The sequence below is a fragment of the Ambystoma mexicanum genome, chromosome 1p (genome assembly GCF_040938575.1).
Source record: "Ambystoma mexicanum isolate Mex_15411 chromosome 1p, UKY_AmexF1_1, whole genome shotgun sequence".
Classification (NCBI taxonomy): Eukaryota; Metazoa; Chordata; class Amphibia; order Caudata; family Ambystomatidae; genus Ambystoma; species Ambystoma mexicanum.
Window position 1 is genome coordinate 938168887 of NC_090921.1, and position 13739 is coordinate 938182625.

Sequence of the window (13739 nt, forward strand, 5' to 3'; positions counted from 1 at the left end):
CCACCATCTATGTGATCCATGAAGCCCTTCAGATTGTCATCAAAGGGGACTCATGCCTGTTAATAATCCTGGATGTTTCAGCTTTATTTGACACTGTCGACCATTGCACAGAGCTCACCCTTCTTGCACATATGATGGGTTTCTTTAGTACTGTCCTGAAATGGTTCACATTCTAGCTATCTGATAGACGCCAGGCTATCCAAATGGGCTCCGTCTGATTTCAACACTCCGCTAGCACCTGTGGGGTCCCTCAAGGATCCATTCTCTCCTGGGTCATCTTAAAACTCTATATGGAACTGCTGTACTCATTACTAGATTTCACCAATTTTGCAATACACCAGTACGCAGATGATACACAGTTGTAACTAAAGGTCAGAAGCCCTCAAGCTATCACTCACCTTCACTCAGGCCTTCAAAGTGGATGACAAGTGCCAATGTAGAGGAGCAGTTGGATGCATTTTCCCTAACTCCTGCCCCCTCACCGCCGTCATACTGGAACAGCAGGAGAAGGGCCCTATGTGAGACTCCATGTGTATTCATATACCTCATTGAGTGTACAAGAGATGATATGCACTCAGACAATCGTATCTAATAAAAGTGTGGAAGGATGCTGTATGGAAGGATGTCAGCACACACGATTGGACATCATGGAGCGCTAAGTGAAATCTGACGTGAATAGACTGATGTCATAGAGAAGATATACTAGAGCATGCTGAAACAATATGAAAATACTTAAGAGTGATGATTGATGTAACTGAAGGGATAAGAGAAACATGTAGGAAATGATGAAATAATCATGAATGCAAGAAGACAAAGTAACTTCATGACCAAGAGGTGTAACTATGCAGTAACACAAAGTAGAAAAGATACATAGAAGCTTGCTATAGAGAAATATATAATGTGGCTAGGACGCACATAGTTGAAAAATGGATGCCGGTTCATGTAAATATTCAATTGAACTATCTCAGACACCAATCAGAGTTGCAGAGTCAGGAGATGCTGGAATAACAGCTTTGTGTGCAAAGCAAAAAGGAGTCAACGTTGGCTTGGGATCAAGGATGCTATTTTTAAGGAATAGCTGCAAAGCAAGAAGGCAGGCAGGCGGTAAGCCATGGACGAGACATATTTCTCTTAGATTAAAGAAGAAAACATCTGCAAGAGCCAGGTACTGGCCAATTAAGTGTTTAAAGTCTGTACAAGGTAGAGTGATATAATATCATATATGATAATACATATAAGTGCGCCTATACACAAGTGTTTCAAGGCATGACAAGGTAAGGGAGGGGATCAAGGGAGGACAAGAGAATGATCTTACTAGGGAAAGTGATATAGAGATCATGTAAACAAGTCTCTAGAGGCCAAGAGGAGCAATTACACCCAGTATAATGAAATCAAATAGCAGTAAATAAGAGGCTGAAAATGACAAATTTGTGGTCTCTTCACATGTCACTCAGACGTCGAAAACAAGGGTTATTCATTAAGCCTCAGATGAAGATAGTAATGTGCTTTCACTCCCTTGAATGTCCTGGAACAGAGAACAGGCTGCAAGGTCAACTACAGACAGGAATCTTTGGCTCATGGCGGTCTGATGAGAGATGATGGACTAACTGGGAAAGAAGGTAGTAATCTGACATGATTCAAGCACCTGGGTTTCGGTTTCCTTATGTGCTGCTAGCCGAGGCGAAAGTCCAAGGTCGGGTGAGAATGCCAACTGATCAGTGAGTCTATGGGGCAACCTGCTATACAATGTTACACAGATCAATCTGCTGCCATTGTGTTAGCTAAAATCAGTATTATACGTACTTAGAGGTATTTCAAGGTGTGCCTTACAGATAAGAGAGAGCCAAGCAAGTACTTACCCATATACATTCTATAAGGAGACATGTTCCCCTAACCAATCCCTCCAGCTAATAGGCTTTATGGCTTGCCACATAGGATGATGCCATAGATATGCATGTTGGGGTATAAGACCGCTCTGTAATCAAGTTTGAGTGTGAGTGTGCAAGCATCCATCTGATATTTGCTAGTTGACCGTGCTTTATTAAACTGAGAATAAAGTAGTACTTTACCATCTTCATTGAGTCTGACCAGTTATTTGGTATGAGATCGTTATTGGTAATTCCATCTAGCACAAGAGACACTTCAAGGTGCTATAGCACACCTACCTAATGCTTTACCCCACTCAGACTGAATTCACACTTTTGGGCCACCCCTCCAAGCAGGAACCTACTCAAAAGTGACTGCACAGAATGCACTTGGACAGCTTCAAATCACACCTCACCCACTCTTCAAAATCCCTTGGGTACATTATGGATAAAAAGCCATCCTTCCAACAACACATTGCAAAAAAGGCTCAATTGACTTGGTATCAGCTCTTTCTTCTCTACAAGATTAAGCCCTCCCTCCTAGGACTTCGAAAAGATGAGTTTAGTCATCTAGCATATTGTAGGGTTAATGCCCTCCTTGCTGGATTCTGAGCAGCTCTCCTACCCCCACCTCAAAGTGGCCTGCAATGCCGTGGCTTGCCTCATTACCAGCACTAGGGAATTTGATCACACCACCCCCACCTTGTGCAATTTACACTGGCAACCCATAATAACTAGGGCCTGGTTAAAAAATGCATGTCTCACCTAAAAGGCAACTACCAAATCTAGGCTGGCCTAACTGATGGCCAAACTAAAATCATCAGGTGTCACCCTGTCATCTCATAGCAAGTATTTCATCAGACTGGAAACAAGGTTGGCTTGCAAGGTGAAAACTAGGAAACAACCCTTCTCATGCTGTGCTCCGAGGCCTCTGGAACTCCATCTTGGTGGCAATCTGGACTGCTCCAACTATCCTTCAGTTTATGAAAAACACTGATGACCTGGCCCTGCCAACATTACTGTGGTGAAACCTGTATTCTGGCTATTGCTCACACCCCCATCCATATACTACACTTGACACTCCCGACACATAATAAAGGTTGTACTTTGGATTGGGTCATCACACAGAATATAGCACCATCCAACCATTGCATGCTCTCCTTTGAATGGTGGGATCAGGATGCAATGCTTTTTCATCTGCCAATGATCCAGTCCATCACTTCTTCCCGTTCAGGTTTCATGTTCATTGTCCTTTTCATTCTGACATAAATGTAAACTAATGCCCAGTTTTCTTAGCCCTTATCTTAGTGACATTTGTGAAAGTCTTTAAGACGATGATCATGAAGAACACATTGTATCTACCTATGACACCTTTGTTAATAAAACTATTAAATTTAGTTGTTTCACTGAAACAACAATTGTTACATTTAAATACATGGTAAACAAATGGTACAAGTCTGAACATACTCTGATTCAACAGATATTTAGAGAAAAGAACGGAAACAGAGGCGACATCCTAACCATTTCAACAGCAGTGAGCATGAATATTCTAAACATGTCTGCAATTGCAGCATTGTGGAGGCCAAGAGAAGTTTTAATGCTCAGCAAACTCAAGCATCCATGGAATTGTTTGATTTGAATCATATCCCTGTACAAGAGACAAAAAGTATACTAGCAAAATCAAACCTTGTTGCTCCTCTGTTGACCTATGCCCCACGAAAGTCCTCAAGGACTGCACAGAGTTACTGAGCCTTGTAATTAGTAAAGCAATTAAAGCCTCCTTCAGAGACTGCCTGGTTCCAGATGTGCTTAAACACTCCTTTCCTCAAGAAACCATCTCTTGACCCACAGACTATGCCATCGGCATCCTTTTACAAAAAAAAAACCTTCCTTTTGAAGATTCTGGATTGAATGGCTACTGTTCCACTGCAGACCCACCTTCAATCCCATCATTTCTTAGGGGACCATCAGTCTGGCTTTCTCCCTGATAGACAAGCTGAATTGACATTGCTGGGCATACAATAGTCTGTCTTATAGATTATGGATGATCACAAACAGAGAGGTCTCCTAAAGCTACTTGGCCTCTCAGCGGCATTAGATACCACTGACTGCTCCCTTCTTTTCCATCCTATTAGAGAGACGGCCACCATATCAGAGAATGCAGCCGCTTGGCTTACCTCTAATTAGCCTTTGAACCATGCGGGTAAAAAACAAGGAGCACATCTCACAAACAGAAGTAAACATAAAGTCAACATTTTCTTAAACTATGAAGCCATTCATGTAGAGATCCGCAGGTGGCTGCCTCGAAATATTACTCTGGAATATTTTCAGATTTTAAAATGCAAGCATTCAGAAGTTATTGTGAAAAGTAATTTTCTGAAACACCATAGAGATTTCATCTTAATCTTAAGCTTAACTATGCCTTGCACCAGAGAGAAAGAGAGAGAGAGCAAATCACCTACTTTTCATTTACCATAAATTACAAATGTTCCCTACTAGCAGCACTATATCAGCATGGATATTACCATAATCAATCTCTCGTCACCTGTTCAAATCCTGTAAATGCAGTACTTCAGCTAAACCAGGTTCTATGTATCTCAAATAGGTTTACAAAAAACAGTGTTTGCTTTCTGACAATAAAAAGATACAATAGTCCCGTTTTGGGTCCTGTAACAAATTCCCATGCTAGACACCATTCCTCAAATGTGGAATCCAAAGCGTTCCTGTATTCCTGTAGATCTCTTAGATTTAAACCAATGAGAGTTGTCTAAAATATTGTGTCAAAGGAAGAGCTCCAGATTCTTAAACCAAACAGCAGTGGCTTAATGTTGACCGTGTGAGCAATACCTCTCAAACTCAACTCCAAGCTGAGAGGTGCACTTGGAGTACTACATAGTAGGCTGAGTAATGCTTCTTAAAAGCAGCCTTTTCGCTCTTTTCCAAGTCGGCCGCCTTCACTCGACCCCAAACGTCCACACCATAAGCTGCTGCTTCAATGTTTTGAGCTTGGCAGATCGCCAGGGCAGGCTCAAAGGCCCTGCCCTCGTAACGTATCAAAAATGTATTTCCAATTTATGGATATCTTGTAAGGGCTACCATGGTTTCAGGCATGTGTGCTTTGCAGTGTCCAAATTCACTAATATGCACACCCAAGTACTCAGAAGTAGACAACTTTGAATGCAGAGTCCATTGTTGTGCTCTTCATCATCTTTTTTCCCCACAAGAATACCTTTGTTTTATCAGTGTTAATCGCTGGGACCATTCTAGACCAATACCTATCCAATTTTTTCAAACCTCTATGCAACCCACTCAGGGTCATAGAGTTCAATACTGCATCATCATCCTCTACAAGTAACCATGAACCTATATTTTCCCTGCCTAATTTCAGGGCATCATCTACTTTGTATTTCAATTATTTCATAATTATTATGAAGGGAGACTAGCAATGGGGCAAGAACACACCCTGCCTGACTCCTCTTGTTACTTCAAAGTTAGATCTACCTTTCCCTTCCAGGCCGCAGGAAACACACGAAACATTGTTTGTGTAAATTACAGAGTGTGACCAACTGGTTTTGCAGAAGCCCCTCTCTTGCTAAGCTTTTCCACAAGATATAGTTTTGTCGTGCACACAATCAATGAGTAGGGATTAACCACTAGTCTTTGAAGATAAACCATTGTAAGCCTGGAAGAATGAACATTATAAGAAAAAGCAGCACATATTGGTGGAAGACCATTTCATGTTGCTAGTATAGTCACAGTACTACTAGAATTAAGCACCATCCAATAATATGTGGCTACATAGGATATTACACTTGTAAGAATGTTCAATTCATGTGCTAGTCTAGCATGCATCCATGAAATATGACTTTGCATCTAGAGGATGTGTGTTTCACCCCTGCATTTGGTGGATTGGACTAGCTTGTCAGTTTATTGTAATTTGCAAGAGGAGATGTATGGTGTGCTAGCTCTCGCCGAAGTTGAAGACTGGGGACTGCTATGAGGAGTTGTGGCCTTACCGATGGAGCAGAATGCAATACCCCCTACTTAATGTAGACAAGTAGTTCAATCGCAGATTTGAGAGCCGCAGAAGATTGCTTGTTGTGAATTGGATGAAAGGTTCATTGCCTGTCTGGTGCCCTGTAAAAGCAAGCATCAAAGAGGATCTCATGAAATGCACCCTCATTGGAGGTATGATTTCATCATGGGGAGATCATCTGAGAAAGGTCTGGAAAGCACCCGTTTGACAGACATGATGAATTATACTATACAAGCCTAAGCTGTGCCTTGTGTTTTAAAATGTTGAATTAATTACTAAGGCCTGCATTCATAATGTCCTGATTGCATCATGGTATATGTGTTCTTGTTCCTACTATCAGTAGTGATCTTTCACCTTCCTCAGGAGGAATGTTTCTTCTAGAACTCCCCTTCATGTCACAGTGATGTCTTCCTTGGGTCATTTTCTAAAGGGCACTATCCTAGCACAGGTGTCAATAGATGTCTCTCGTCGGTAGGCACTTTTAACACCATCTGATCGGCTGACATTCCCTTCAATCTATAAATGACAAAAAATAATGATAACATAACAAAATGAATATTTCATTGTTTCAGCCTTTGGACTTTGAGAACATTCAACAGTACAGATTCAACGTTGAGGCCACCGACCCAACAATCAACATTCATGGAGTGCCAAAGATGAAGAGCTCCACAGAGGTCATCATCAATGTCCTGGATGTGGATGAGCCGCCTGTTTTTAGTAAACCATACTACCATTTTGAAGTCAAGGAAAATCTGCCTAACACGGTTATCGGCTTTGTTTCTGCAAAAGACCCTGATGCAGCAAACAGAAATATCAGGTAAACCAAACCTATAAACTTAATGGTTAATGTTTTATGAAAGATTTCTGTTTTACCTTTTTACGGTTGATTAACAAACAGATCAACGAAACTGCAGGCAGCCGTGCACCCAGAAAGTTCTGCTATTAAACATGCGTACGCTGGGTCTAGTACACCTTTTTAATACAGGTTATTTGAGATGCATGTTGGGGGTAAGGCAAGGACGGAGAACTGCAAACAACAGTTATCCATGGCTCTACTACAGAAAGGAAACAGCCACATGAGCAAGAGGATAACCTATCAAGAGATGCGTGTCTTATTCTTCCCACAATAATAAAGCGTTCCTTGTTATGTAAATGCAATTTATTTATATGCACATCCCTTCGAAAGTCTATATATCTGCATGCATAGGTTCACGAAAAGGAAACATCAATGTGCATTGTCCCCTCGTATGAAACACCTGTATGAGGACTCGGCTGAGCGTGCCCTGTGGAAAGTGCCCTCTAAGCACCTAAGGGTAACTGAGGGCTCCCTCTCTATCAGCTTTACAGCATGCTGTCTGTCAGGGCGGTCACGGGACAAATTCAAGCTGGCTACGCCTTGTGGTCAGCAATTGTAACTGCATTTCTACTTTGGGGCCTGCGAGAAACATACTTGGGAATTATGCTAGGAATGCTATGGGCCTCATTACAACCCAGGCGTTAAGGGGTTAACGGCGCCGTAAAAGGTATCGGCGCCATTAAATCCTTAAAGGCATACTCTAGTAAAAAAATTTATTTCAAAAATAGATAGGCAACATTAAAAAAAAATACTAGCATCCTCCGTTTTAAAACTTCCTATGTAAAATTTTGAGATATTTAAGCTCAAAAGCAAGCACAAGGGCGCTGCCATTTTGTGAAATGGAGGCCCTCCTGTGCTGGCTTTTGCGGCACTAATGAAGGAAAAGCCAGCCAGCTGTAGTAAACAAAGTCTACCGCTGGGTGGCTTTCCCTTCATTAGTGCCGGGACTCGGAGGACGCGGACCAGAGACCAGAGCAGGAAAGCTGCAGCTGAATCTCTGTAAGTGCTATACAAAAAATAAGCACTAGCTGCGGTTTTTTTTTCTAAGTTTTCCGGGCTGGAGGAGCCCGGAAAACTTAGAAATAAAACCGCAGCTTTAAAAACGTTGTATTTATGTTTGCGGTCGCTTTTGAAGCGACCGCAAACATAAATAAAACGTTATTGTGTTGGAAAACGCTGCGGTTATAAAACCGCAGCGTTTTCCAACACAACCGTGTTGTGTCTGCCTGAATCTGCTTTACCATTTGGGGCTCTCGGGCTCGGAGCCCGAGAGCCGCAAATGGAAAAGCAGATTCAGGCAGACACAACGCGGCGTTGCGGAAAACAACCGCGTTGTGTCTGCCTGAATCTGCTTTTCCATTTGGGGCTCTCGGGCTCCCCATGGGGTGGAGCCCGAGAGCCCCAAATGGAAAAGCAGATTCAGGCAGACAGCGTTGCGGAAAACAACCGCGTTGTGTCTGCCTGAATCTGCTTTTCCATTTGGGGCTCACGGGCTCCCCACGGGGAGCCCGAGAGCCCCAAATGGGAAATCAGCTGCAGGTAGAAACACTACGCGGCATGTAAACACAACCGCGTGTGTTTCTGCCTGCTGTGGCTTTCAATTAAGAGACGAGTCTCATTTGATATCACAGCAAAACCTGTTCAGAATCAAATAGATAAAAGGAAAAGGAAATGTCGAACGCACTCATTTATCTGCACGAGCAAATGGCAAAACTGCACACGTCTCTGCGAGAACAAGAGAATAGGCAGTGCCAAGAATTCACTTCCGAATATTTCACAGTGCACAATGCAAGATAAAACACGAAGAGAAAACCAGATTCACACAAAAATCAGCTTTTAAAAATGTGCATGTCGTTAAAAAAAAGACAGTGGGCTTCATTACGAGTTTGGAGGTAGCCATGCCGTCATTACCGGCATGGCTACCTCCAAACTCGTGTCCGGTTCGGGTCCCGAAAAAATAGAATTACCGGGCCATTCCGACTTTTGCGGGCCCAGTAATTCCCATTTTCGGGACCTGGACCCTGTACGTCCCTATTCCCATTTGAGCCCCCATAGGGCTCAATGGGAATGGGGAGGATGCTAACAACGGACCTGTTAATGACGGGTCCGTTGTTAGCATCCTGGTCTGCTCGCGGGTGCCGGTATGCACGTCTGGCCAGACCAGACGTGCATACCGCCACCTGCGAGCAAACTCGTAATGTGGCGGCCCAGTATGAACGGTGCCGGTGCGCCGCCACTGTCGTAATGAGGCCCAGTGAGTTAGTCATTGTTCAACGCTCCAACTGTTAAATGCAGCTCATAGAGAGATAACAAAGACAAGCCTGGAAACATGTTTCTGCAATGAATAGCAATTGCTGGATTCCAGGAGTGTGTTTCCATTTTATTTTTTCTTTCGATCTTCGGAATTTTAGTGAGAAAACTGATTCCCCCTTAGGTACCAGCCAAAGCAAATTTGGCTTTGTCAGCGGTTCAAGTTTAACCCACATCAGCCAAATTGAAACCGATTCTATTACTATCTCTGAGCATAGCATGCTATGCACAGCATCCAGTGCAAGCGAATGGCCCACTTACAGACACCCACGGGCTGAAGCCGCGGGGCCAGGGCAATGAGCCTTCTTTCCCACAAGATGCCGGTAGTTTGGCCTCCTCAATCCTCCTCCCCAGGATCAACCCTGCGCCACACAAAGTCCTCTGGAAAAGACCCCGAAAAGACCCAACCTCCTTGCCTGCATTCACATTTAAACACTTCTCACTGGTACAGCCTCTCCTGTGCTTTTTCTGCACCATCACGCAGTTCCTTGAGCACCTGATCTCACTTAGGACAGCCTCCCATCACCTACTCACATGACTTTTCAGTATTGTTCCCCTTGCCTCTAGCAAATTCACATGTGTTCTGACAAGTGAATGAAACAAGGAAACCTTGCCAGCATCTTCCTGACCTGAAAACCAGAGGAACAAATGTGCCATTGTGTTCACTTCCTTGGTCACTACAATACACCATGCGCCATTGTGTTGACTTCCATTCTTTCTCGAAATTCGCTGCAGCATTTTCTACCACATTGAAACGCTTCTGTTTCAGAGGCTTTTCTCTTCCATAGAATGATAAACTCCTCAAGCCTACGGCCTGTGTTAGAATGTTACATTAGAAGTGAGTCCGGGGTCCCATACCTTCCTCTTACCTAACTCAGGACCACTGCTTCAATCAGTGCACGCATCACTCTTTAGGTAAGTGGCCAGCGAGCGTCCTAGAACACCCTCACTGCGAGCAATGTGCCACACTAACTGTGCAGTGCTGCTTCACCTCTACTGGCGGACACAGGTATGAGGGAGCACAACCCCAAGTGAGTGGGTTTCAAACGCTCCAGCGAATTGCGCTTGTCTCACCAGGCAGCGGTTGTGAAATGCCTGATTGGTTCACATCTTTGTGTGTCATACAATCTGTGCGCAAACAATGCACTTGTGTTAGTTTCTGTAAGCATTTCAACCCACATGCACAATCCTATTCATGTTAGCGGCACCCACTCAGGGTAACGCACCTGTGGCTTCTACAAATAATTAATTTGATGCAATATTTTCCACTGGACATTTCCCAACATACCGGCCCTTTTTTTCTGTTGAGATCACAGCAAAACATGGCACCCCTGCAGAAATCATATCAGTATGATGGCATTCCCTGGTCAAAAATGATGTATTTCCTCCAGATATGCATCATTCTGGTCTAGGTATGAGTATCATCCGGACCCTGCTGGAATGTGACCCAATGGTCAGAGCAACTAACCATACTAATACTATCAGAATACACATGAATAGCCCTTGTTCTGTCGACTACAGATCCTCCACTCCAACATCCCTCTATCTCTGTTTGAGAAGGCCAAGTCGTGTACTGTAATATTGTCCCTCAAAATGTAATCTGATCTTGTGCACCTCCTTGTGTTTTCAAAGGTTCTCAAGGTCTGGATGAATGAGACATTCTTGCTACTGGGAGATGTCTACTATGTCCAGCCCTTCCTTGAACCATGTCATCATCCACATCAAATACAAAGGCTCTCTTAAAAGGGATTATGGTCTCCTTAGGAGCAATCACACATAATACAGTATAATGCAATGGTCTGGCCACACACAAGACATGGGTTGCATCAGGGAGGAATGGCTTTCCTGCACATAAGTCATTTTGATCCCTACGTTTCACACATTTATCTAATATTGGGACCAGGTAAAAACCTTTTACCCATGACGAAATTCTACCATCTTGCCACTCTTTACCTTGACATATTTCCCCCTTGAAAAAATTCAACATTGTGCAACAGTTTTGTTTGGTACACTACTTCTGGTGTAAAATGTGGCATACTTGAAACAAAAACCGGCCCGTAAACTGTAGATACTCATGCAAGAATGTGTTGTGCTTGAAGTTTAGATTGACGCTCACTCCATGAACGTTGCCTGTAGTCTTCCCTGTATTTCATCTCAGGTATCCGGTGACAAGAAACATATATGGAGAAAAGCAAGTTTCACAAATCTTTAGAATAGTGGAGACAAGCAGTATTTTAGGGTTAACAATGTCTGGTTCACTGTCCCAAACAGTTCATCCCGCTCTAGCCTACTTCTATACAGGTTTTATTCTAGGATATGCAGGTTCTAACCTCGTCCTTGGCCTTATTTGACACAGTAAATCCTGCAATTGCAATGTGCCTCAAGGAATACAAACTTTCTATAACTGTAGGTTTGTTACCCTGACAGTATTCTGTTCTCTTTCAATGTGCAGTTCATACCACTAACTAACTGGAGGTGTTGTGATGATGGTTACGTTGTGGAGTCAATTCGCCAGTAAAGGCTGGTGCATTTGCCTCCTCTAGCAAAGCTGGCTGCCTCTTGAAGCACTATGCCTGACATCAGACCAGGCCCAACAAAGATGTGAGCACCAGCCAGCATGTGAGTGCTGCATCCTTTCCAGAATCATCCATCCCATCAGTTTTGTTATTGACGAAATGCTTCATTAAGTAGGTCTTCTTTTTCTACATTTATGTAAACGATGCCACCTTACACCTCTGGCATGCCACAATGTGCCCTTAATCCTCCACTTGGGTCCATCAGCCTACATCTGTCTCCAGTGCATCAAGTCCGCACCGGATTTCCCTTCAGGCATCAGGTCACACAAACCTTTGTGTGGGAAAGAAAGTTACACATGTCTTTATGATCAAGGAGACAAATAATTTAGGTACCTTGTAGACAAGTCATATTCCCACGCCTTCCCCTCTTTTCTTTCCTTATCCTCTCTTCATTTTTCTTTATTATCCTGCAAATATTGAGATTGAATATATCTGTTTGGTATGTTGCCTTTTTCACCCTTAAAAATAATTGGCTGTAAGAGTGCATCTCTCCATGGTCTAACATCCATGCCAGCGTTTTTACCAACTTGCTTACAGGCCATGATACAGATTTCTCCCACTAACATGGCAGTCATATCTTCAGTCGCCATTGTTGACATTAGATTCCTCGATCCTCTTAATATCATGACTCAGGTCACAGGGTTTAAGTTGATTCCCGTGGACCTATTCACCTTCCTTTAGTAAGATTGTATATACCACTGGGGTGATTTTATCTACAATTGTGCCTTGTTCTTCCCTTCAGAATTTGAACTTGTGTATCTGATCACCTGTTTTAGACTTTCAGAATGTTGCCTTTTATTGTAGTACATCCTGGTGCCATAAGCCACCCATTATTTGTTCCTTTGTATGAACAAAAGCTGCAGATGTCTTTGCAAGTATTCCATGTATTCATGGGTTGTGGCTGCATTTATCAGCATGTGTTCATGAGTTCTGTATAATAACTATTGAGGTAGCATCATATTTCTGCCAGTGATGAATTAATGTGGATTGGAGTTTGCTGGCTTTGAGGGTTTACCCCTTATAGTCAGGAGTACTAATGGAAGACTCACATAATACCTAAGCCCAGCCTCTACAATTAGCTTTTTGAGCACTTCGATAATATTACACCTTTCTATACCATCACGTGAGACCAGTCGGTAGGCAATATGGAGCCTCCGCTATACTCTGAGGATCTGACACATCATGACACTTATGGCACTAGAGGTTCCTATGATCTGACTCTGTACTTTGGGGTAGGTCAAAGCTGTCAAATATGTAATTCACCGTAAGGATGTCAGCCGTGTGCACACTGCAATTGGGAACAGGAATACATTCAACCCACCACCACACCAAACATGACACAGTAAGCATTTATATATTCTTGCATCATGATCTTTAAACTGGGCCAAAGAAATTGACCTTTAGGTATGACCATGGAAGGGACAGACCTCTCTTCAATAATACCATTCCCATGGGTTGAAGTTGGACACAAAGCAAAATCCCTGGGTATATGCCAAAATGTGGGAGCCTCTCAACTGAAAATAAACATGGCCAAATAACCGATTCTATGCATTGGTTCCTCTTTAGGAGAGTCTACTACCATGTCTGAGCTTGCTGTACCTTTCACAGAGGAGAAATAGCCATTTGTATTCCACTCTGGTCCTGCCCTCATGGACAGTCCAGTACCAAAATGCCAGGCAATTCCCACCCGAACAAGAGTACGAACAGCAACCACAGACATGTGTTTCTGCCTTACTGGGCATCATCATTGAGGTGAAGCAACAGTGCAACGTCTGAATTGCCCTTACTAATTTAAGGTTAAACCCCAAGTTTTAACACTACATTTTTCAAAGTATGCTAAAATGTAGGAGCCCCTTGACTGAGAGTGAACACAGACAAATAACCTGTTCTATGAGTTGGTCCCCACTCAGACGGGTCACCAAACTATTTAAGCTCACTTTCACATAGAAGAAATCTCTATTTGCCTCTGAATAACAGGTACCAACAGCAACATAATTCAACATCTCGGAACATATATAGTCAATATGTAAACTTTCCCACAATCTCAAACATCTCATTGGAATCAATATGACCTGCCATTATTGCATCATGGGCAA

At 43.0% G+C, this 13739-nt stretch overlaps 1 protein-coding gene across 1 annotated transcript in view; it reads left to right on the forward strand.

The window, feature by feature from the left end:
* The window catches only part of CDH5 (cadherin 5), a 302086-nt gene that overhangs the window by 216490 nt on the left and 71857 nt on the right, over positions 1-13739 (forward strand). The window contains exon 7 of the mRNA XM_069653040.1: positions 6474-6718. Coding sequence (XP_069509141.1) covers positions 6474-6718 — 245 coding nt within the window. The remainder of the gene's footprint in view (positions 1-6473; positions 6719-13739) is intronic.